Here is a 25,537-nt window from a genome sequence, read left to right on the forward strand (position 1 = left end):
GAGGGGGAATGGGGAGGTGAAAGGAAGGAAGGAAGGTGGGTGGGGTGCTAGCACCTATGGGTGATTTGCTGCCGCTAGATGCAATGAGCGGTGAGCCTGGTAGAGTGTTCCCGCCAGGGGGCATCATGTTTTGCCTGCCGAGAGCCAGCACCTCTGCACGGCTCCCAGTGAGGGAGAGATGGGCGAGCAGATGTATGGGCCGGCCCGTGAGTGTGTGAATGAACACGCGGAGGAGCAGAGAGGTTGTAAACGGCCTGATGAGAACATTGTAAAGGGCTCTGTAATTCCATATTGTACAGTATACCGACCGTTATACAGATCCGAGGTTTTCTCTAGCCCGTGCTGTTTAAGCTTAACACCATCATTCTGCTGTTTTGCAATGCATGGCTGCAGCAACGCCCGCACAAACAGAATGACATCACTTTTCTGCTAGAAGGACGTGTATGTTCTCTAGGTTTAGAATATTTAGCATTGATAGCAAAGCCTTCTAAGGAGGCCCAGCTGTTTCTGTTAGTCAGACCCCTAGGTAACTGTAATAAAGACAACTTAATAAACAATAGCTTTTGTCCCCAAAGTTTGTGACCACAATTAACTCCGCCCACCCAAAGCTCCACCTCCATGAACCGCCCGCCTAGGGCCTTGTATCAGGTGCTGCCCACGGGGCCCTTTGCCTTAAATCTGCCACTGCCTGATGTACCTTTAAATTTGCCAGTCATTAAGACCAGGGACCATGCCACTTTTAGAGCCTTTATCCCAACGCCAGTGATGGTGAACAAACCAGGATTCATTACTCAACATAAATATGACCCTGAAGTGGCCAAGAAGAAGGACTTGAAGAAAGCGTTAAAATGAAATTCCTTAAACCTAAAACCAGAGGCTGGGGAACATGGCAGAAAACTCAAACAAGCCTTTAAGAATTGGTTGAAGGCTCATAAACATTTAATGTTGCAGAGAGAGTCAGAAACCATGCTACTTCATATCTCCTCAAAAACACAGCAGAGATATGGAGATTGATTAACCACCTTCTGGCGCCACAAGAAGCTCTGCTGTTGAATCCCATATTAACAGAAAAATGGAAGCAACATTTTGAAACTGTTTTTGTCGGCCCTGACTTGAGGTTGCCCCAAACTATCAGAGACCCAGAAGTAAAATGATTTTTCTTGACATCAGAGAGTGACATAAATGCCTCGATACTCGGGGCCAGCAACTCCAGAGCGGCAGGCTGCGACGGAATGACTAATTTACAACTGAAACAAGATCTGGAATTCTGGGCCTCAGAACTGGAGTCATGGTTCGACCATATTAAAAAGATCAAAGAAATTCCAGCTTCTTGGACAAGTTCAACCATCGTCCCCATTTTTAAAAAGGGGGACAGGGCAATGCCATCTAATTATAGGCCCATTGCCCTCCTAGATGTCAGCGGTAAAATCTTTGCCTCTCTGCTTCTAAAAGCCCTATCGAATTGGGCAAAAGCAACACTGCACTATGACCCCTGGCAAACAGGGTTTATGAAAGGCATGGGAACAGTGGTTAACCTTTTCATCCTCAATATTCTCAAGACAAAGGCAAAGGCTAGGAAGGGGTCAGAACTTTACATGGCATCAATTGATTTGGCACAAGCTTTTGATACCATAGACTGCCAGCGTCTGTGGGCCAAATTGGAAAAGTGGGGTTGCCCGGCTAAATCCCTGAAACTACTCCACTCAGGAACATTACTACGGGTGAGATTAGACCAAAGGGGCCTGCTGACCGATCCCATTGGAACATTTAATAGACTAAAACAAGGATGCTGATTGGTGCCAGCTGTCTTTAATTTGCTTATTTCATACGTAGAGGAGGCCTTCGAAAATGTTAGATGTTTTCCACCCCCATTGGCTGGTGTTCACATTGGAAAACTGCTCTACGTGGATTACCTGATCCTGCTTGATCAGACAAAGGTGGGCCTACAAAGGCAGCTAAGTGCCATGGAAAAGTACGTTGAACTCAACGGGCTGAAGATCCACGTTAAAAAGTCCAGATTCCTAACCTTTGGGAAAAGGAAGAAGGGGGCCACACAAAAGCTTGGTTCCTTAATGGTGAGAAAATCATGGAAGCATCGGCTCTGACCTACTTGGGACTTTGCCTAAATGACAGTGCTGCCGACGCCCAAAGAGAACAAGTACTGCGGAACAAGACAAAGAATTTAGCTGTGCAAGCCATCATCATAAAGAACAGATATTGTAAATTCTCCTTGATCCCAGTGATCCAATTCTTTCGATTGAAGGTGTCTGCAATTTGAACCTATGGGACTGAAAAGTCGATCTCACTTTCTGCATTAATCTGGGGGAAACTTGAGGGGATTTTCTGGAGGAGGGTACTATGCCGGCCAAACTGTCGCCATCCAGGTGATAAGGGCGGAATTGAAGCTGATTTCCCTCTATTCCGTTACGATCTGGAAGACCCTCTCACGTTATAGGAAATGCGGTGTAGAGGGAAGTGAAGGAGGGTTGGCGGCAATTCGTCTGGCTATGACTTTCCCCTCGGAAACCCTAGTGAGTGCTTGGAGTTCATTATGTAATGACATCTTAACTGACCGGGGTGAAACATTAGAATCCCTTCAGCAGAGGCCAGCATGAGTAAAGAGAAAACTGTATGGCTTGGACTGGATTCAGTCTATGGAAGCCAGAGCTACATCAAAATGTATGGCAATAACTTTATGGACTCAAGAGCAAGGGGCTTGTTGCCTCTGTATGTGTCTAAATCTATGTGTAAATTTAGGCGCCATAAATTCTTGAGAATGAGGATGAATCTATAGCCAACAAAGTAAGTTCTCGAAGCCAGGAAGCCACCGCAGATAGAGGATTATAAGTGTTGTTTAAGTGCCCATGATCGTGAAACTTTATTCCATCCTATTCTTCAGTGTCCTAGCTGTAAAAACATTCGATCAAAATGGCTGGCTAAGTTCTTTGATACATTTTTAACTTTGATGGCGGAGGAGTGGTGGGGAAGAATGATGTCTAGTACACAAACATCGCTGACCTTGGTATTGTTGGCTTTTGTCAAAGAACACTTTGAAGTAATAGCAGTTAAACAATCCTAACTTATTATGTGGTCTAAAATTACAGGAGCACTCATTTAAAAAGGGGCCCAAAAGGGCCTACCTGGATTTTGTTATAGGTGCCCGGCTTTGATAGGTAGATTGTAAAGCATGGGTGCTCCCGGTGAGGGGGGGGGTTATGCAATGAAATGTTGACAGATTTTGTATGAGATTTTTGTATATGTTAAATGAATAGTATTACGTTTTTATTTCTTCATGATAGCTAAGGTTTAAGTTAAAAACCAAATACTAATAAAAATAAATGATTTCTGAACCGGAGAGATGCAGTCCCTGTGCTTGAGGACAGGGATAAGTCTTGCGGTCCTGTTCTGGATGAGTTGAAGAGGACGAAGGGTAGAGTTAGGTAGATTGAGAAAGAGGCTGCTGCTGTAATCCAACCTAGACATCTTTGATCCTCTGTAATCACTCGTTCCCGGCAATGAAAATTGAAAAGTATCTCTTTCTTTCAGAAAGGAGCACCCTTTCTATTTTTGATACTGGGCATGCTTTTTTCATCTGAGCTAGCATATTCTCACTTTGAGCGTGTTGAATTTAGTGTGCAAATCATATTTACCTAATTGACAACATTACACCGAGGCAGCCTCGGTACTAGTATCAATGATGCCCTGGTGAAGTGATGTACTGGCTGTTAAGAGCACCATAACATTGGCTTCCCTTGAGCTTATAACCTATGCTGGAGACCCGCTACCAGTCAGTGTAGAGGCCGAAGCGCGAATTAATGCATCATTTATTACATTGCCACAGGAGTAAAATGAGGGTCCAATATACTGGCTATTATATTATACCTCACAAAACCTTGTTGCTCACGATTTTCCCCAGTGTGTCTGTGTTTACACCTAAAACTGTGCAGTTAGTTCAATATTTCTATTTATTGTTGGCATATTATTTTCTCAAATGTATTTCTGATATTCAATCATGGTTAAACTCTTTGGAAATGCTTATTTAATAGTTTTCTCTTGAGCGTGCATCTCAAAATCCTATTTCATGAATATTTGTATAATAAAATATTTATTAAAATTGTATTTTGCTTCTTAAACATTGATTTATAATATTTTTATGCATATTTAAGTTTCAATGTTTCCATTTTCATTGCGCATTCAGGTGAATTTCTTGATGAACATCACCGGGTTCTGGAGTCCAGACTAGCCCCTGTGTGTAGAGAGATCACAGATTGTCGAGCCCGGTCAGCGGAAGAGCTGGAGAGCCTTTACAGGAAGATTGTTAGCTATGTCTTGCTACGTTCTGGGCTTGGATCTCCAACAGACATCAAGGTCGTAAGAGAAGCAACAGGTCAGCATTGACTTTATATCTTCAGCTTCCAGCGTTCCAAATAGTCAATTAAGTTTAAAATATGCATACATTTGTAGGCATCCCTTGAATCTAAACAAATGTTTAAATTTTCTAATTGTGATTGTAAGTTCATAAAGTGTAAACACAAAAGAGCTGTTGTACATAAAGGTTTCAAATGAGAAAATAGTGAACATAGGCATTTTTTGACACACGTTCGAAACAGTGGGCATCTTAAAATGCAAGGTTTACCGCAGGATTTTTTATCCAAATTGGGTGTCAATTTGTGAAGCAATAATAAACCTTCAAAGAGGACCTGCTTACTGGTTCATATTTATTAGCTGGTCTACATGCTCAAAAACAGCTAGGCCAATTCACAGCAATGTAATGCACTGTGTAAGTGTATGAAGAAATCTCTTTATATTAATTGGAAATAACATTATACGGTTACCACCAAAGTTACATTTCTCTGTGTCAATCCTTTGAGATCTACTTGCATTTACTGCCTCTGAATTGTAATTGTAGATTTGCTTGTAAAAGAAAAAAAGGCAAATCATTTTAAAAATGTGATTGAACTAATGGTAAGGTGCTAACCAAAAAGACAGACCTGAAATTCAAATCCTCTGGTGCAAGGCACCCTGAAATAAGTGTGTTTTTATTCGATGATATCGCAAATGGACCCTGGAATCTACCATGATGTGCTAACTGATGTCCACTGTACTGCACATTTGTTAAATCACCTACACAGAAAGCATGTATGAAGCTGCACTACACACTTCCCGTAGGTTGACACAGGCAAAGACGACATAGGTATAAGAGTGCAGAGGTATCCCGCTGTAGTGCCAGTAATCCGGGTGCTACATTTCAGAATTAAAGTGCAGCCTTTAGTGAGACAGCACATACGTCACGTAATGACAATAAAAAGGATTATCACGGCGAGATAGGTGACATTGTATGAATAGCTTTTGTTTCTATAGGTCCAATAGCAAAATTATAAAATGCCCTCAGATTAGTCTTGCGTGTCTTCAAGGCATTTGCTTCTGAAAAATAACCTTCATCATAGGAAATACAATTATGCTGTTATGCTGTTAATCCTCCTCATTGTGCGTTCTTTTGATAGTGGTGAGCCAGAGCTTTACCAATTAGTAATATGCAGTGCTGAGAGGGCATGATAGTGGTGATTATGTTAATGATATGATATAATATTTTATTTATATGGCGCTCGTACACAGGTGTTTCAGAGCACAACCAGACGAAGGGAGGGGAACAGGGGAGAAACAAAAACAATGATCTTACTAGGCCCAGTGACATTGAGAACGCGCAAGTGCATGGGGAAGGGAAAAAGGGGGAAAGTGCAGAGCATATGAGAGAAACAAAATAAACAGTAAGTACATAAATAATTAAATAGAGTGTTAGCAGTGGTAGTGCAGCTTGTAAGAGGTAAATGTGCTAGGTTGGTCAGATAGGGTGTATCCGATAAGTGCAGAAGAAGAGTGGGTGGGGAACTGTATGGGTACAGACACAGGCCCCAGTGCAAGGGGTGGCCCGGAGGCAGTGCAGGAGGATGGCAGGGTGAGCAGGTACCTGGGCCCGACGGGCAGAAGGTGGCCAGGTGCAGAGTGCCGAGGTAAAAGGCAGATCAGCAGAGAAGTGGGGCAGAAGCGAAGAGGAAGGTCTTGAGGAGCTTCCAGAACCGTAGATGGTTCTCCTCAAGTTTCAAGGTGGCAGGGAGGCAGTTCCAAAGGGAGGCCCCGGCCGAAGACCGAGCACTACCTGCAGGTCGTTTCTTTGAAAAACGACTGACCCTGAGGGAGTTAGAGGTAGAGGAGCGAAGGGCTTGAGAGGGGAGGTATTTACGGAGGGATAGTTGAAGGTATTTTGGACACAGGCCCCAGAAAGCCTTGTGGACAATGCAAAGGGTTTTAAACTTAATCCTTGCATCCACTGGGAGCCAATGAAGGGATTTCAGAGCTGGAGAGATACTATCCCAGGGCTTGAGGCCAAGGACAAGTCTCAGTCCTGTTCTGGATTAGGATGAAAGGTTCACAGCAGAGAAGGTGTCTATCACTTGCCTAACTATTCTTATAAGGTACCACAAAAGATATTTGTGCACAGTACTTTAGCAGAAGCACGTAGTAAAAACATCAAATGCTGTGTTCCAATATGAAGACAAGACATGCAACACATAAAGTATACAAAAATACCTTAAACACTAAAAGAATAAAATAAATTCAAAACTATAAATAATATGACAATAATTATACATAATCAAAATATATTTCAAAAATACATCTGAGATGTGGTATCACGTCTGTGGAGTTACCTTAATGCAGATTGTCTTCTTAGTGGGGGTTTTGGCGAATCTAATGGTCCCCTTTCCCAATTACAGCAGCAGTTTGCAATTGTCTCTTTTCATGGGAAGGCTCCCTGTACCGCCACTTTCCGAATTGCAACTGTAACAACAATCACCACAGCAGACCGCAATGCCTTTGTTCTTTCCACAATAATTTCCCTATTCCCTTTTGCAAGAGCCCTTCAGATGCTTGAACAACTCTCCACAAGCAAACCCTCCCTGAGCCTTAGTCAGCAGATCCTTGGTGCTTGATGGCCAACCAGTTCATTTCATGACTACACACCCTCGTAGTTGGTCTCCACCCATTCCCTGTCCCTCTAGTCAGAACCTTATTGACCTGTATACCTGAGATTAGGCCAACCCTATGACAAGATCATTTTGAGCATTTCTTCCTCCTCCTCAGACACCATTTTGTTGAGTCAGCAAAAGCCACAACAGTTGCTTTTATGTAGGGGTTAGTCCCTTGCCTCATACAATTTGTGTACTTGGAAGTTACACTGTGACCGTGATTATTTCCCCATGGGGCGTCGTCGTATTGAACAGCAGTCTTGTTTTGGATCTCAGAATGTGCCCTCTTGATATTTTTGTTGAGTCATGAGAACTGGCTCTATTCATGTTATCCAGTACACAGAGGCAAGAGATGAGTGCTAAAATAGTGCTTGAACCCTTCATCATGGTCCTTGGTTCATGGCTGTTGTCAGTGCCAGATACAGAAGTCAGAAGGAAAAACATGTGGTTTCCCGACCATGTTTCCAGCCTTGGCATTACATGTTGAAATGGCCAATTTGTTGCCCTTCTGAAAACCTGACCAACCTCCACGAACTGTGTTTTTCACCTGTTTCGGAACAGCCAGCCACTTTGACTTTAAAGTCTTCTACATGCTAGTAAGACTGTTTGGCGAGTTAGGAACTTTCTCCAAGATTGCTTCTGAGATACAATCTACATTCACAGTTCAGCCAAACTGTATGAGCCCTTTATCTGATATACAGCTGCGATGTCTACAGTTGAGGGCCCTTGGGTTGGGTAATCACCCTTATCAGCAGCACATGGCAGTCCTAATAGTTGTCCTCTCAGCCAATCAAAATGCAGTCAATTACTACTGAATGTTTCTTCATTCCAACTCTTCTGTCTTCAGTGGCACACAAAGAAACAGCAGAACGCTTGTCTCTGTATTTAAGAAACAGTAAAACAAAACATTGCCTCTCTGAGAGCCTCCTTTTTTAATTCACTATCAATGTGACAGGTGAGCTCTAACTGAACACATCAAAGTGAAAGCTGAAACATCGAAAATGTGTTCACTTTTGTTTAGAGCAACCCTTTACTTTTGCATTACATCAAATGCATGTTTGTGTTAAAACCCTTCCACTTCAACCAAGTTTATACCTAAAATGCTTACCTTAGAACAGCAACCTTGACTGATAAATACTATAAAGGAAAAACACATTTCATTTACCAATACCTTTTCTCTATTAAGCTAAAGTTTTTTTACTTCACAACCACAATTCCAAAACCTATATTGCCATTGTTGAATCGTGGAATTTGGAAACTGCTTTTAAGTGGTCATCAACTTGTTCCATCTATTGCTGTAATCCCGTTTATACAAACACATTTAGGAAATGCTTCATGATTAACTATGTGTTACAGCTAGAGTGAATTATGAATATTATGCATGCATCACACTTAAATAGAATTGTGACATTTAGCCAGGCGTCAGACTTTGATAGAATTGTGAAGATTAGCCATGCGGCACACCTAGATAGAATTGAGAAGATTAGCCATGCATCACACTTACATAGAATTGTGAAGGTTAACCATGTGTCACCTTTAGATAGAATTGTGAAGGTTAGCCATGGATCACACTTAGATAGAATTATGGAGGTTAGTCATTTGTCACAACAGATGGGACTGTGTAGATTAACCACATAGAAGAATTTAGCGATTAGCCAAAGCACTAACCACCCTGCTTCTACTTCCTCAAACGCACCACTCAAATGCTATACATGCCCACTGGGCTAGCCAACCTATGCCCTAGCACACAAGAACACAAGCAACTCACATTTATAACAAACAAACCCGGACACTGAACCTTACCCGTACGGACACAACAAGCCAGTAAGCACAACCTTAAATACCTGCCAATCTACACAGAAAATGCACATACACACCCAAAACAACAAACAGCCAGACAGAAAACCTCCCAGGCATTGGGCCTTACCTGTGCAGATACAACAAGCCAGTGCACGCAACCTACATCTGCACGCCAACACACACAGATGCCAGTTTCTCCTGGTGCTGGACCTATCCTATCATTCTTCCCTCACTAACCAACCCCGTTCTCTTTCTTGCAGAGCCACGTGAGTGGGTGGACACTGCCCTTGGGTGGTATCGTTGCACGGTATAAATCAACATAACATAACATGAGTGAATATACTATTGAATTCGTATGTTGCATTTTTACAGTCTATTTTTAATGGCATTAATGCTTACAGTTTGTGTGATATAAAGATAGATCTTAATTCTGTGATTTGGATATCATACAGACTTTTGCATGTGTTGTAAGCCCTCCTTTTTATTCTTGTGATTGTATAAATGTGAACGGTTTACAATAAACCAAACCCAACAAACAAATGAACAAAATTGCTATTTCCACTATGTGCTAATAGTCCTATAGACCTTCACAGTTGGGATAATGACCCTTCCCCAAAGTGTGGCCCTCTGCATCGCCTTGGGTCATAACATGGCAATAATGACCACTCCATCGGTCTATTAGGCCATGCTAGCACATACAAATCATTATTGATCTCTCTGCCAATCAACATGCTTGGAACGCAGTCAATAAATACTGATATAAACTGATTCCAAACATTCTGACTTCAGAAGCAGACTGGTAAACAACACGAAGCATTTCTCTGTATTCAAGAAACAAAAAAGCAGTTTCTAGTAAGATATCTTTAAACAAAACACTCCCTGCCTGGGAAGGTGTATTTTAACTGCACCTTCAACGTGATAGGCAATCTCCATTTAACACACCTGAGTGAAAGTAAACCATGAAAAAAATGCTTTCACTTCGGAGAAAAGGTTTACTTTTAAATTACACCTGGAATACTCATGTTAAAACCTTTGTAGTTCAATCAAGTTTACAATTAACATTCTTACCTTACACAGAAAACCTAGGTGATTCAATGCTACGAAATCATTCCACATTCAATTTACTGACACGTTTTTTCTATTGACTTTTTTCACTATTAAGTTAATGCTTTTTACTTCATCACCACAACCCCCAGACCTATATTCCTGTTACCACCATTTGCTTTTGGCGTTAATGACCTCAGAAGGGGTCATTATCATGTGAGATAATGATTTCTAGCCCTCAGCAATGCTTTGGCCCAACACTTGGGGATGGGGTATTATCCAGCAACAAAAACTCCTCCCTCGGTCTATGCGGCCTAATTGTTAAATTGCCAGACAATTCGCTAAATCTCACATGAAGCACTGTGTAAATAATGTAGACTTCAAAGAGGAAATGATTACACAAAATCCCCCACCATCCTTCGTCACCACAACCAGTTAATCCACCTAGCTTGTTACACTGAAAGTTGAAATCCTTTGTTTAACTACTCTTGGCATGTGTCCTGGTTGGATACGGCATGGACTATGTCTTGAAGTTCCATGTTTACACTTCAGAAAAATGCTTAGGCATGTTCCTAAATGTTAATGCAGTTTTTGCCCAGGCCTCTGGTGAGTATTGTAGAACCATTATCCTTAAGGCAGTGGTCTTCAAACCTTTTTATGCCAGGCCTCCCTAGACAAGTACTAGACAAGTATTTCTTGAAGTTGAGCCCCCGCCCCGCCCACACTTGCCCCTGTTATAGGGGGGACTGGGGATTGGAGGGTTGGGGTTAGTGGGTACGAAGAGTGACCAGACCTAGGCAGGTAAAGTCAGATGGACTGATCCCAACGAAGTTAATATGTAGTTGTTGCTTTGTTGGGGGGTTGAACTGAGTCCCAGGGAGTGTGACACCATCCCAATGAGGGAAGGTTTATGCTCTTCTGGTAGCAGGCTGCTGTTATAATTATGGACAGACGGGCATGATGACAACAGAACATATTTTGAGATAGTAAACGATAAAAGAATCAAAAGACCATAATGTACAAAACAAGACAAATGCAGAAAATTAAAGGGAGGGAGGTGGCAATATGCCGCGAATAATAACATTACTCTACAATAAATATGAACAAAAAGCATATTCAATAATGATTAACAAATTTCATTTTAGTGCTGGGTACATTTATAAATACATTCCATTTGTTGATGAATTTTTCCATGTCATTAATAGAGTAAGCATAACATTTTTAAATTCTATGTACATTACAGATAAAGTTCAACCAAGCAACAAACAACTTATCTGACCATTTCCATTTTGAGGAGATGAGATGAATTGCTAACACTAAAAAAAGTTGAAATAGTTTAGTAGGCTTTCTTTTTAAGATATCAGAGTAGCTATGAGGACCTACAATTAAATAATCTAAAGTAAGAGGTGCACTGAATTTAAAAATGATATGCATAGTTGACCAGATTTCTTTCCAGAATGTACAAACACATTTACATTTCAAAATAGAGTGCTTAAAATCTGCATTAGGTAGCTTACAGTACCAGCAAGAATTTTGAAAGTTGGTAGAAAATCTGGATATGTGTATAGGAGTAGTTTAAGCCTGATTAGGGGTAAAATGTATTAGTAGCAACTGAAGTGTTGAAACACTGCAAGCAAGCAGATCTTGTCTCATATTTTGTTAGAGCAACTCATTGATGGCTCTCTTTCCAAGCCCTTAAAAAAAATGGAGTAGAACACAAAGTTATCATCTGGGCATTTACCTCTCTGGACACAACAAGCCCGTAGCATACAATCAAAGCACACTCGGACACCCACAAATGCCAGTTTCTCCTTGTTCTGCAAGCATCAACAGAAGAGCACAACCTCGATCCTATCCCTGTTCCCTCATTAACCTAGCCAACCCACTTTCTTGTTCATGCAAATGGTAGCAGTGCACAGTATAAATTAACATAACATCTTAGAGATAAGTAAGTTATAAAACTTAACATCCTTCGTTGAGTAATCTTTAAGATATCCGAAAAAAACTTTAGCTGGGGCTTTTGGGGTTAATTCAGGTAAAACAGATACAATTGCAGTTATAATTCTATTATAAAGATCATAGTCCTTGGTCTAGTTTGTAGATATATCGGTGAATGTGTTAAAAGGCAGCAATGTAATATATGGTGAATACAAGTGATGTCTTTCGAATACTTTATGCGTATACAATGTTTTTAACTAGGTCACTTTCCTCATTTGCACATTAATCATGCATTTTTCACTATGGTCCTTTTGGTCGAATATTTTGTTATAATATATATAGATATGTTGTGTGTTTAGGGGTAGGGTATTGGGGTGGTGGGTGGCAGGGTGAGTTTGTGGGGCATGGGTGGGTTAGATAAGAGATTGAGTTGAACCCCTGTTTAAAAAAAAATCACCCAAATCGACTATGCACAATTAATGTGCAAACGATAATTGTATTAAGATTTGTGTTAATAGGAATTCGCTTATTGAACCAAAAACAAATATCATCCATCGTGGTTAGGGTTAATGTTAAAGAAAGAAGATCATTCAATGCTATTTTTAGAAATCAGTGTTGGATATAATTTGGAGTTAGGCCATCCAGTCATGTGAATAAATTCCATAACATGGAAAGGAGAAAACAAGTCCAGCTCAATTTTACACCAAACAGGAGGATCTCCTGACAAATTCTCACAGTTAATACATGTGACTTATTGGCACAAAGTGAATGCTTTATGAAGCATCTGAAAATAATTTAACTCCACCTAAAGATTTAAGCAATTTCAGTTTATTAAGAGCAATTTAAGAGGTCTTTGTATTCCACAGAAAGTGTGGTAAAAGATCATCAAACTTTTTGAAAAAGCTTTTGGGAAGGGAATTGTGGATCATAGCTAATGTGTATACGTGGCATTTATAACGTGCCTGTACACAAGTGTTTCTAGGCGCGAGAAGACAAGGAGGAAACAAAGGGAGGACAAAATAACGATCTTACTAGGCTTTCTGTCATTCAGATCGTGCAAGTGCGGGGGGAGGGGACGGGGAGAAGTGCCAGTGGGTAGGGGAAGGGAAAGTGCGGTTAACTTGCAAGTGCAGCCAGCGGGTGGCTTATGAGTGCAGAGAGAAGGGACTGTTGCAGATACAGACCCTTAAGTGCTGGGGAGCGCGGAGGCAGTGCAAGGGCAACTGGAAATGCAGGAGCCTGGGCCCGAGTTCAGAGGGTGACCAGTGCGCAGAGCAGTGTGGTGCATCAGCAAGGGAGAGGAAGAGAGAAAGCAGAAGCGAAAAGGAAGGTCTTGAGTGTCAGGTCCCTGGGCAACAGGAGTTGTCAGGTTAGGCATTATTAATTGCCAAAAATGTTGTAGTGGTTAAGGAAGGTCATTTACATTGAAAAGGCATTTCCTTAATCTAATCATTTTATAAGCTAGCAACTATTGTCCCACTCATGATGGAGGACTTCCTGTTCAGCAGTGATGGGCCAATGACCATTGTGATGCTGTTTGGAACCTCTGGAGTCCCGAAAATCGAAATCCAAAGGGGTGTCCACCGATGACTCGAGGGGCGACTCTGCATCAGGAGGAAGCCCGGGGTTCTCAGTCCTGGAGTGGTTCCCGCCATTCTTCTTCCACGTCGCGGCATTCTCGGAAGCGCCGTTCCCAGTCGCCTTCCCTGTCCTCCTCGGAGTATGGAGCCACGAAGAAAGTGGCATGCCCGACGAAGTCCTCGACTCCGGAGGAATGGGCTGCCTTTAAAGAGCAGATGTTGGTGATTTCTCAATTGCAGTGCACGTTTCCGGTCGCGCCTTCTAATGAAGCCGGCAAGGAATGGTCTCGTACCGTGGCTAGCACGCCTTCGGGCTCCTGCCCGCAACGCAACACGCATCAGGAACCTTCGAGGTCCCGTTCGGACAAGGCTTCGGATTGTCACAAGAGACTTGCTTCCAGGTCTCGTTCCTCGTCCCCAGCGAGACCGCTGCAGCCTGCTAAGGGCTCGAAGCCTGCGTCGACTCGGTCGGCGCAGTGTCCGTCCGACTCGGACGTCGAGGCTTTGCCTTCTTATCAGCCCACGCCGCCGTCGGCACCATTGTCGACGCCGAAGCCTTTGGCGCCCTCGACACCTTTGGGGAGTTTTGCCAGAAATGTACCATTGGAGTTCCCTGTTCTGGTGGGTCCTCAAAGGAAGGCTACTGCTAAGTCTGTGAGGCCAGAGGTGGACTCCAGGCCCTCTTCTGTTCCCAGGCCAGGTTTTCATCTCCCTCTGGACGACATCTATGAGGAGGAGGAAAGGTCTGACTTTGAGGATGATATGGCTCCTGTCTTGTCTGGAGACAGTCAATTGGAGGGGTTGAGGCAAACCCTTCATGATGCCAGTGGGTTGGACACTTCTCCGGAAGTGAAATTTGGCAGGCCTGAGCCTGGGGATCATGCTGAGTCGTCATACAGGCGGCTCACAGCTAGGGTCACAGAGTATATGGGCTGGTCCAGTAGTCTTGAAGATTTTGTACAAGATGATCTTACGGACATTTTATATCAAGGTCCGTCCTCTGACCCAGTGTTACCTTTGCATCTCACTTTACAGAAAAGGGTGGTGGCTGCTTGGCAGTCACCGGAATCTCTTCCGAATTTTAACCAATCATTGACAAAGAAGTGCCGCCCTTCCATTGGTGACCCCAGCTACTTATCCACTCACCTCACTGCCAAGAGTTTGGTGGTTCAGGCGGCAACGGCCACCTCGAGGCAGGCAGCGTACCCTACCATCCCTCCTGATAGGGACGACAAACGCTTCGACGGTTGGGCTCGCAAGGTATTTTCTGCGGGGAGTATGGCATTGAAATTGCCTTAGCAAGGTTTTCACACACTCTGTGGAATTGTGTTCCTCTAGCGGCTGAGCATATTCCCGAGGGGGAAGAAAGGGATCGGTTCCTTGCTCTCGTGCAAGATGGCAAGGATGCCATGTGCGTATCCCTTTAGTCGGGTTTGGATAAGGCCAACAGTGTTAGCCGGTCCATGGCTGCGAGCACGGTTATACGCAGGTTTCGGTGGTTGCGGAAGTCGGTTTTTGCCCCGAATGTGCAAGCCCGTCTTTTGAACATGCCCTTTGATGGCGCACATTTGTTTGGCAACAAGGCTAACGAGATCCTGAGAGGATGCTGACCTCGAAAGCTGCGGCGAAATCTTTAAGCGCAGCTATGCGTTAACCTCTGCCTTTTCGTCCTAGGGGACAGCAGTGGCGGGGAGGTTCTTTTCGTTAATACTCCTCCTTTGGTAGAACGAGAGGGGCCGCCAGTCAAAGGGGTCAGCAAAAAAGTACCCATGGTGGTCGGGAAAATGGAGGTGCCAAAGCCGCTTAGGCAGCTGCCTCTTTGCCTTCAGGCACTGCTGCAGCCGCTCCAAACAGTCATGAGGCCATGTCCCATGGTTCGCCGGTTGGGGGCAGACTGGCTCAGCATCTCAAAGAATGGCAAGCCATTACTTCGGATGCGTGGGTTCTGGATACTATAGCCCACGGTTACTACCTTCCCTTCCTAAAGTGGCCTCACGACAATCCACCGGGGAATTTCGCTTTGAAGCTTACAGATCCGCTCCTTGTGCAGGAAATCCTGACCCTGCTGGAGAAAGGTGCTATAGAACTGGTGCCTGTAGCGGAGAGGAGCAAAGGTTTGTATTCCCCTTATTTTTTGATCCCAAAGAAAGACAGAGGATTGAGACCCATCCTGGACTTGCGTTGGTTGAACAAACTTCTCAGGAAAGACAAGTTCAAGATGGTCACTCTTTCTCAAGTCCTCCAGGTCCTTCAACTTCAGGATTGGTTGGTGTCTCTGGACCTACAGGATGCATACTTTCATGTGCCCATTCATCCAAAGCACAGGAAGTACCTGAGGTTTGCGGCGGACGACTTGCCCTTTCAGTTCAGGGTCCTGCCCTTAGGATTGACCTCTGCCCGAGGGTCTTCACCAAGCTAATGGTGGTGGTGGCAGTGTATCTCAGGCGAGGGGGTGGGGGTTCAAATCCACCCCTACCTGGATGACTGGCTGATCTGTGCACGCTTTCCCGAACAAGCATTGGCTCACCTCAGTCTCACCTGCCGCTCCCTCCACAGGCTGGGCTTCTCCCTCAATTTCAAGAAGTCGCATCTGACACCTTCCCAACAGCTCCAGTACATCGGGGCTGTGTTGGACACGTCCTTGGGGAAGTGCTCGCCTCCCAGCGTGAGGGCTCATCACATTGTGCAGATGGTGGATAAGTTTCAACGTGCCCAGAGTCTCCCGGCTTTCAAATTCTTAAGGTTGCTCAGCCTCATGGCATCCTGCATTTTTCTGGTGCCAGTGGCCAGGCTGACATCCCTGCAATGTGTCCTCAAGATGCAGTGGTCGCAGTTCTCAGGCAAGATGTCGGATCCCGTTCAGATTCCACTCTCGGTCTCGCAGGATCTTCTGTGGTGGGCCAACGAAGGGAACCTGATGAGGGGGGAGCCGTTTTGGCAACCGTGGCCAGAGGTGGCTGTAGTGACGGATGCCTCCCTCACAGGTTGGGGCGCTCATGCCAGCGACTTGACCGCCAGTGGTCGTTGGTCTCCGTAGGGGTCCAAATTCCACATCAATCTGTTAGAGCTATGGGCCATCAGGCTGACCCGGAAGGCTTTTCTGCCATCTGTGTGGGGGAAGAGTGTCCGGATCATGATGGACAACACAGTGGCCATGCATTACCTCAACAAAAAGGGGGGGTAGGGTCACTCCCGTTGTACAGAGAGGCAATGCAGCTCTGGTTCTGGGCCATCCAGCAGTTCATCTGGCCGGAGACGGAAATGTGGCGGCAGAGGCTCTGAGCAGGCAGAGAACGGTCTCTCACGAATGGGAGTTGGCTCAGGAAGTCCTTCAGGAGATCTTCGCCCTTTGAGGAACCCCACAAGTGGATCTCTTCGCCACCAGTGCCACCCGGAAGCGCGAGAGATTCTGCACAAGGGAATTTCCCTCAAGAGGAGCCTTAGGAGACGTGTTCGTAGTGGATTGGCCATTCCCACTGCTGTACGTGTTTCCTCCAGTCACCGTCATTCCTCAAGTGTTGCGGAGGTTCGGTTCCCACATGATCCTCATTGCTCCGGATTGGGCCAGGAGAGAGTGGTACCCGGACCTTCTAGAAATGTCCATCTGCTCTCCACGCCGTCTTCGAGATATATATATTCTCCATCCAGAGGTCAGAACTCTTAACCTTCACGCTTGGTTTCTGAAAGGTTGAGGTATAAGGATTTGGACCTCCCGGATGATGTGATGGAGGTGTTGCTTTCCACCAGGAAGCCAGCAACAAAATCCTTGTGCTGTTCGCTTAAATTCTATGACTGGTGCAGAGGACAAAATGTTGAACCTTTTCAGTGCTCCATTCCTATAGTGTTGTCTTTCTTACTTTCTTTGGCCCACAGGGGCCTTCAAGTAGGTACCATTAAGGGTTACCTGGTGGCACTGTCTGAAGAATGTTCTTACTGTAAGATTCCTTTGATTTCTCAATTTCTTAAAGGACTGACTAATGTGTTCCCGCCGTCTCCTTTCCAGGTGCCGGTTTGGGATTTGAATTTGGTTTTGAAATTTCCAATGGGTGCTCCATTTGAACCTTTGCACTCTTGTCTTTTGAGGTTATTGTCCTTCAAGACCGTGTTCTTGGGTGCGGTTACTTCCGCTTGCAGAGTGAGGGAATTGCAGGCACTTTCCTCTAAGCTGCCCTTTACTGTGTTCCACAAGGATAGGGTGGTACTAAGGGTACGTCCTTCCTTTCTACCTAAGGTAGTATCTGTATTTCATTTGAGCCCGAAAGTGGTTCTCCCTTCTTTCTATCCTCCTCCTAATCCTGTTAAGGATGAGGAGCGACTCCATAGGTTGGATCCTAGGAGAGCTTTGAGCTTTCATATTTCTAGGATGTCCAAGGTCAGAGTGGACGATCAACTCTTTGTGGGATATGATGGACACTGATTGGGCCAGGCTGTTACCAAACCAAGATTGGCAGGTAAGGACCCTCCTGCAAGGGTTGCAAGCTCATTTCACTAGGGGCGTGGTTACTTCCACAGCCCTTCAACGGGGAGTTCCTATTAGGAATATTTGTGATGCAGTCACATGGGCTTCTATCCACACCTTTGTTAAACATTACTCCCTGGATACGATCCATTGTTAGGATATGGCCTTTGGTCAGGCGGTTCTTTATTCCGCCATCTGATTGGGTACTCTAAATTCTTTGCCCTCCTCCATTTTCTGGTACTGCTTTGGGAATCTGTCAAAGATGTGGAATACGTTGGAGGACACAATCCATTCGAAGAACAAGTTACTTACCAACTGGTAACGTTCTTTCGACTGGATGTTCCTCCAACGTATTCCACATCGCCCTCCCAGCCTGCCCCTCTGGAGAATTTCCTATGCGATTGCAGCTTACGTTTCCCAAGGCTATGTGCAGTCAAGCAGGCATTGGATTGGTGCCACACATTCTGGTGGAAAAACATAAACTGAGGCTACAGGCGCCATGCGTCCTATTTATAACATCTGGTGACGTCGCCCTCGACGGAGGCCTTCGAGGGACATCGACCCGACGTCATTGACGCAGGACACCCTCTGCCGAAAAAGTTTCTGAAGTGCACAGCTGTAGACATTACATGTCAAAGATGTGGAATACGTTGGGTGAACATCCAGTCGAAAGAAGGTTTCCAGTTGGTAAGTAACTTGTTCTTCTAAACCATTCCAAATGTATTTAATTCATTTCTGTATTAGCCTTTGGACAAAGGAACAATCTTTGATTTGTCTAAATTAAGTTTTTAACCTGATAATATAGAAAAGGCTTCTATAACAATATAGTAAGGTGGGAATAGAGATTCATGGTTTGTACAAATACAGTAGAATATCATCTGCCTATGCTGATATTTCCCTATAATATTTCCATTAATTCTGATATTCTCTAAAAGTGATTCAAAAGCTAAAACAAAAAGTAAATTGACAAAGGGCACTCTTGATGGGTTCCTCTTAAAATAGAAAAGGATGAGGATATAAGACCATTCATAGCAATTCGAGAGGAGGGATTGGAATATAGAATGTTAATCATGTTAATGAAAATATCACAGAAATGATGCCGCTTGAGTGCCTCGAACGCGATTAAAAATGTTTTCAGCATCAAGGGTAATAGCTACACAAGGACCTAATGAGTTCATTGTATATGCTAGTACATTGCAAAGTAAGTGGGTATTATATGCAGCATAACAAGCTTTGATTAACCCCTACTTAATCCACATTATTAAGAAGGGCATTAATCTATCCAACCTATTTGTTAAAATGTTCACGAAGATTTTAGCGTCCGAGTTGATAAGACAATAGGGCAGTCATTTTTAACTAGATAGGGATCTTTATTAGGTTTAGGAAATAAAATCAGCATTGCTTCAGTAAATGATGCAGTAGTCGTAACCCCAGATAAAAAGGAAGATTATAGTTTAAGAAGCAGAGTGGAGAACATCTCTCCAACTCTGTAGACCTCTATTGAGAATCCATCATGACCAGGAGCTTTCCAGTCTTAAGATTTATTAATGGCTATTTAATTTCTTCCGGATGAGTTGATCTAATGAGGATAGGTCAATTGAATATACCTTAGGATTTCTGAAATTCAAAATAAATGTATTAATATCTTCATTAATATCAGAATCAGTATGGTACAACTGTGGATACAAATCGTGAAAAGCTTTCATAATATCTTTGAGAACTGTTCCATCTTCTCCACTTATGGATATGACTGTACTTTTCTCTTGTTTATGAATCAGATGGGAGGTTATCAATTTGCCTGCTTTCTTGGATCCACTATAATATTTAGTATTTTTATGTAATGGGACGTTGCAGGCTTTTTCTGTACACAATTTATATATGCAATATGTTTACAGCAAGTTCTCTTAATATATTGTCTAGTGGCTTATTATGATAGGCTATTTGTAAATATTTGACTCAAGCAGTTGTGTAGAATATTAATCAGCATTATTTCTTTGAATCAATACACATTAGATATTGTGACCTTGCAATGTGGATTCATAAGTTTCCTAGTTGTTATTTTGTTATTTTCAGATGTATGTAATGAAATATTCAATGTGAAACATTCTGATGTAAACTCACAGACACTCTGCATAAACCTTTTGGTATTTTAATAAGAAAGTATTAAATGCCCACCTGTTGGTTAGCTGTGGAAAGATATCAATCAAGAGCATTACAGACTGGGGCATGGTCAGAAATAGTCAAAGCACCAATATGATATTTCAATGCATGTATTAGTGTGGGATTTTGAAATAGATTCAAAGATCTTTTATGGGGTTTGGAGCTGATACATTTCGTGTTTAGATTTGCGATCCATAGTGAAATCACATACTTGATTACAGTCTCTACAAAACATTATTCTTTCATAGGATAATGAAGCTAATTAAAATTTGAAGACATTCTAAAATTTGGGGTTTGGAGTAGTAGAATAATATACATTAACAATTGTGGCTGCGATTTCAATAATGAAAGCCTCACTAATCCATCCGCCTTCGCTGTCAATTTCTTCCGTAAGCTTATGGAAGTTAAGTGTCTTTGCCACTAAAATAGCAACACCCCCCATTTTGTGAATTGCAGACAAGAAATAAACTTGTCTGATCTATTGTCTCTGTACTTTGAGATTTTCCTCTGAAAAATCTAGAGGAGTCTGTGAGAAATCAGAGGGTGTCTCACTTATCAGTCCCTGGGGAATCTGACTTCCAGGTGGCCAGGGCATGGACATCGCTATTGGATTTAGACCCCAGGGTTGGACCAGTGCGGGAGGATCACCTGGATGAGGGATCCTTGGGGAGTGGATGTGGGACATCTAATGGTGAGACGCAGCATCTCCCCCTTTAAAATCTTTATTTTTATTTATTTAAATTTGTGCGCTTCACGCACGGGGGCCATAGAGCACACATAGAGACAGACAAGACAGACATGGGTGATAAGTAGAGGAGTCAAATAGCAAACTGATCAGTCAGACGATTTTAACAAAGCAGTAGAGTCAGTCAGGAGTGACTCCCTCTTTCCCGATCAAGTATGAGCATTGTAACTCTCCCCCCACCCCGTTCCCTACACAAACACATATACATTCCCTTTACACACTGGGGAAAGACAGATTCAAACATGTCACAGTGCCGTGGTGAGGCAGAGCCAGGCAATTGCCTGGAACAACTCACACCTGAATCCCCTTTACCTTCCTCACCTGGATAAAAGGCAGAGCTCAGGAACACACTTGGAGCAAGGCAAGGAATGAGACAGAGCACAACAAGGTGCAGCCTATTCCAGACTGCAGCTGAAGCGAGGAAGTCAGAGGGAAAGTCGCAGAACAAAAGCAAGGAGGACGATGCCCTTGGGCCGTTTGACAAGTAATCGCTGGACTCGGAAGCAGCACGTGTGTGGCGAAGAAGTGAGGCCAGATAATCCTGTAACGCATGTCCAAGATACCAGGGGCCCTCCTGCCTGACCAGTCGAGTTGGGGGAGAAGTGCAGCCGCCGTGTTATCGCCCTTGGCTCCATGATCAAAGCCGTGAGCCGAACCTTGTATACAGCCGGTGTGTTGAAGGCAACTGTGTGAAACCGAGCTGCGTATGAATAACGGTTATAGGTGGCAACAAGGTGTCCTATGAAGTCGAATGGAAAAGGCGTTTGATGAAAGACAGGAATGAAAAGGAAAAGCCGATAATTGTTGTCTGAACTTTGAGAAGTGAACGCACAATATTAAGTAGCAGAGTGGTCCAGCACTTCGTGTGTGCCCAAACGAAAAGTCTCTGCCTGAATGTATCCCGCTAACAGAATTTAGGAAATGTGAATATGATTTATGAGGAAGAGAATCGAAGTGGTCCTGCAAGAATTTAACTCAAATCCTTTGTACAATCGAAAGTATTCGGTTTGTAGTGAACTGTGAAATAAATAGGAGTCTGAGCCCGACGGATGGGGACACACAGTGGAAGGTGAAAGTGGTGTGAATTTGGAACTGAACTATACAGGGGCACGAGTCAGATGGAGAGAGGCCTATGGTAAATTGTAAAGGGAGTCTGAGCCGGGTTGGGGCGGGGAGGGCTAAAAGTGGAAGTAAAAGACTCTTGTTGCTTGAAAAGTAAACTCCTGAGGAAAGGAACTTTGAACACTTTTTGTTGAACTTTTGTCTTGCAAGGGAGAAGCCGTCCTTGATTGAGCAAGAGACTTTTGGTTGCAGAGAGCTGATATATGAACTGGAACCGTACCTTTGTGCTTTGCCAAACTGAAGTGTGTTACACGCCCAAGTGTGCCGCCTTGTCCCGTGGTGAAAACGTGGGGAAGGGGAACCAACTATCCAGTCATCCCGACATGTTGTTTCATGACACACTTTATCTACATCATTTCACACACTGTTTGTTTAGAAGTAGGGATTAGATTTTTTTAGTATAGGCCCTTTTATTTTGAGGAAGACACTACTAGGACTGCGTTATCTTTATTTTGATGGTCGTAGCTTGCTCCTATCCTTAGATTTAGGTTTAGATAACCGTTTTTCAAACCCATTGAAGTTCAATAAACACCCTTGAACTGTGAGCACTTGTGTCTGTTTTCCCTGTTTGGTACCATGCCTTCCTTACAAGTCTCTTGAATACAAGCAATATCTAATTTTAGTTTAGCAAGATGAGAAAATATTTGTTGCCGTTTAAATGGATGGTTACTGCCTTTAATATTCCAAGTGACTGTATTAAGATGCATATTGATGAATATAAATTGTTTGACAAATCTTAATAACCATAAAAAAACACATGAGCATAGATACATTGTATGAAATGTATCATTTATAAAGAATGACACATGATTTCTTTTCTGAATAATATAGAAAAAATGAGCATTAACGAGATATAGGAAGTACCACACAAGGGATATGATATGATAGGTTATTTATAATGCGCTTAATACCCAGAGGTTTCTAAGTGCGGACCCGGGGATTGAACCTGTGTTGCCCTGTGTCGTCTTGCTTCCAAGGCGAGCACGTTGCCCCTGAGCTATCCTCCCGAGACCACAAGGATGGAGGCAAAAAAGTTGCTTGAGGTATATAGGAAACATTAAAAGTTATTACGTTAAGAAGCAGATATACAAAAAGAACAATAAACCAATCCCAAATCATGGGTGGACCAGCTGTCACAAGACCAGCTAGTTTGTAGGGCCCAGTTGATATTTCTTTTTTAAAATAACTTTTTATTTGGCGCCTAGACAAAATAAGGCAAACTGAACAATATAAATCAGTATGATACCATGCTTTATTGTTTATACATTCAAAATGTTACAATCTTCATGGATTATCATTGTTATAATTATTATTATACAAAACATTAATGCAGTTGTATTTCTTGTGAAGGTCTACAAGCATTCTCCGTAGCTGCACATGTTCATAATGATATATTGGGCACATCAATTAGCAAATAAGCACTTAGAAGGAACACAGTTAACCATTTGGTTAGTGTAGAATGTGGATCTTTGTGGGCTGCTAAAACTGTCAAAGGGGCCATTTGGGAGAAGCAGAGTGGTGTATAGTCGAAAGAGTGATATTCCAACAGACATCATATGAAGATTACACGCATTGTAGTCAGATTCTGTTTTTCCCAGCCATCAAAATGTTTGAGTGCAGCATTCCCAATCACCAAGGAAAGCATGCTCCGTTCAATTTCCACCATGAGACATTGTCAGTTTGGCTAAAGCCCTAAAGGAGGCCATTTACCAAATTATACAGGTTGGAGGCGGCACTCTATATCCTTGGTACACTAACAGCCCTTTGAGTTCCAAAAAGTAATGGCCATAGGACCCATCAGTGTAGATGACAAGAGCATGACATTTGTTTAACTTTGATTTGTAGGAGCCCCCATGCGACATATATTTGAGGCATAAGTAATGGTATACAATAGGGGCGTGACTTGCAGCCAATGGATTAGGTCTGCCTCTGAGACTGCTCCTGCCAGATCCTAAATGATGTGATGAAAAGACAAACTTCTACGACGTGAAAATGGTAGGCAAGAGACTGCGATTGTAGGTGAACCTCCCAGGAGTGTTCGGCTGGAAAGTGGAGAGAGGACAGGCGGTGGCTGGCGAGATACGCTATACGGGCTGAAATGCCCTCTGGAGGAGCCTGAAATAAAGATGGTAGGCGTGTGGTGAGGCAGACTGCAGAGGCGAGCGGAAAGCTGAAAGGTCTCTGAAAGTCTGCAGACCTAGGGGAAGAAGAGGTGAGTAGACGGGAGTCGCGTTTGCCGAGACGAGTGCAAGGACCCGCTACAAAAAAGGAGGGATGCCGGTGACCAGGCTTAGCCAGCTCTGAGGAGAAGAGCGGAGAGAGACGAGAGCGGCCCTCGTGAAGGGCATGTGCTGCGTGAACTACCCAGACTGCGACGGATTCCTCCTAGTGCACAGGAGGACAGCAAGCAGGATAACCCAGCCAACGGGGCGAGAACAAGGGGCGCATAAATATTCTCCCAAAGGCACACACAGGAGCTGCACGGGCCCCCCTAGCAAGTTGCTTTGATACAGCAGGTGCACCGGGTACCGAACAAGAGAGCAGCAGACAGGGACAACGTACAAGGGAACCTGGTCCATGCAGTGAAATGCTGAAGGTCCCTGTCACACCGGGCCTACAGCGGATTGTGGAAGGGACCACACAGTGAAATGCAGGCCAGATCACCCGGACACTACAGCGACAACAAAGAGCTGCTGGGCATTACTTCGGAGGCACGAGAAGAAGCCAGGTGGGCTCGGTGGCGTGCTGGCATGGTGGGTCAGGGTATTGGACACTTATGCAGTGAGGTGAGGCCAAGGAAGGTGCTAAAGAGAATCCAGGCCGAGTGGTGAAATCAAGCTCACAGCCACTGCAATACAGGGTCGGTGGCCGACTACGGAAGGATCAATGTGCTGCCAGAAGATGGCGCCCATGAGAGGGGCAAACATGTGAACCCGGGCCGTGTGGCGACAATGTGATGCGGCCACTGTCAGTGTGCCAGCACTGGGAGAGATGAAAGTAACAGGCTGGTTGGCAGCAGCGGCAGTAAGAAGTGTGTTAAACGAACCCAGGCTGAGTGGTGAATTGAAGAGCGTAGTGTCTGCCACATTGGGCCTGAAAGAGCCAGGACAAGTGATTGCAGTTGGCTTGCAACTACTGGATGAGTGTGTAGGGAAACCAGAGATGGGGGTGAATATTGTAGTGCAACCTCTGCTGCGTTTGAACCGAAGCAGCCAAAACAGACACAGCGGACTGCTATTGGGAAGCAAATACCATGAACAGAATCAGGGACTCCTATAAGGCTATAAGTTAGGCACTGGGCGCTGAACTGTGAGTCAAGCCCTAACGACTGGAACATTGGGGGAATAGCCTAAGGGAGCAACCTCCTGGTGCCTGAGAAACTATAGTGGCCTGATGGCCGGACACTGCCCCCCCTTCTAGAGTACCACACGCAAGAGGCCCACCCAGGTGGGCAGCTGCGACTGGGGCATATAGAACACTGCTCGAGCCAACAAGAAAGGCATCTGGAGCAATATTTTAGGCAAGGGCACTTATAGCAGCGTGAACCAAGACGAATAGAGATTGCAGACCACTTGAGAGAAAGAAGGCTGGCTGAATGCCTCCCAAGTCGGCTAAAACCAAAGCAAACCAACCAACATTGGACAGCTTCGCCAGATCCAAGCAA

General features: G+C 44.0%; 1 protein-coding gene across 2 annotated transcripts in view; it reads left to right on the forward strand.

Annotated features, from left to right (window-relative positions):
- Positions 1-25,537, forward strand: part of CFAP206 (cilia and flagella associated protein 206) — a 901,100-nt gene that overhangs the window by 229,189 nt on the left and 646,374 nt on the right. For both annotated transcript variants that reach the window (XM_069606378.1, XM_069606379.1), the window contains exon 5: positions 4,199-4,387. In XM_069606378.1, the coding sequence (XP_069462479.1) occupies positions 4,199-4,387 (189 nt within the window). The remainder of the gene's footprint in view (positions 1-4,198; positions 4,388-25,537) is intronic.

This window comes from Ambystoma mexicanum, chromosome 4p, assembly GCF_040938575.1.
Source record: "Ambystoma mexicanum isolate Mex_15411 chromosome 4p, UKY_AmexF1_1, whole genome shotgun sequence".
In the NCBI taxonomy this organism is placed as follows: domain Eukaryota; kingdom Metazoa; phylum Chordata; class Amphibia; order Caudata; family Ambystomatidae; genus Ambystoma; species Ambystoma mexicanum.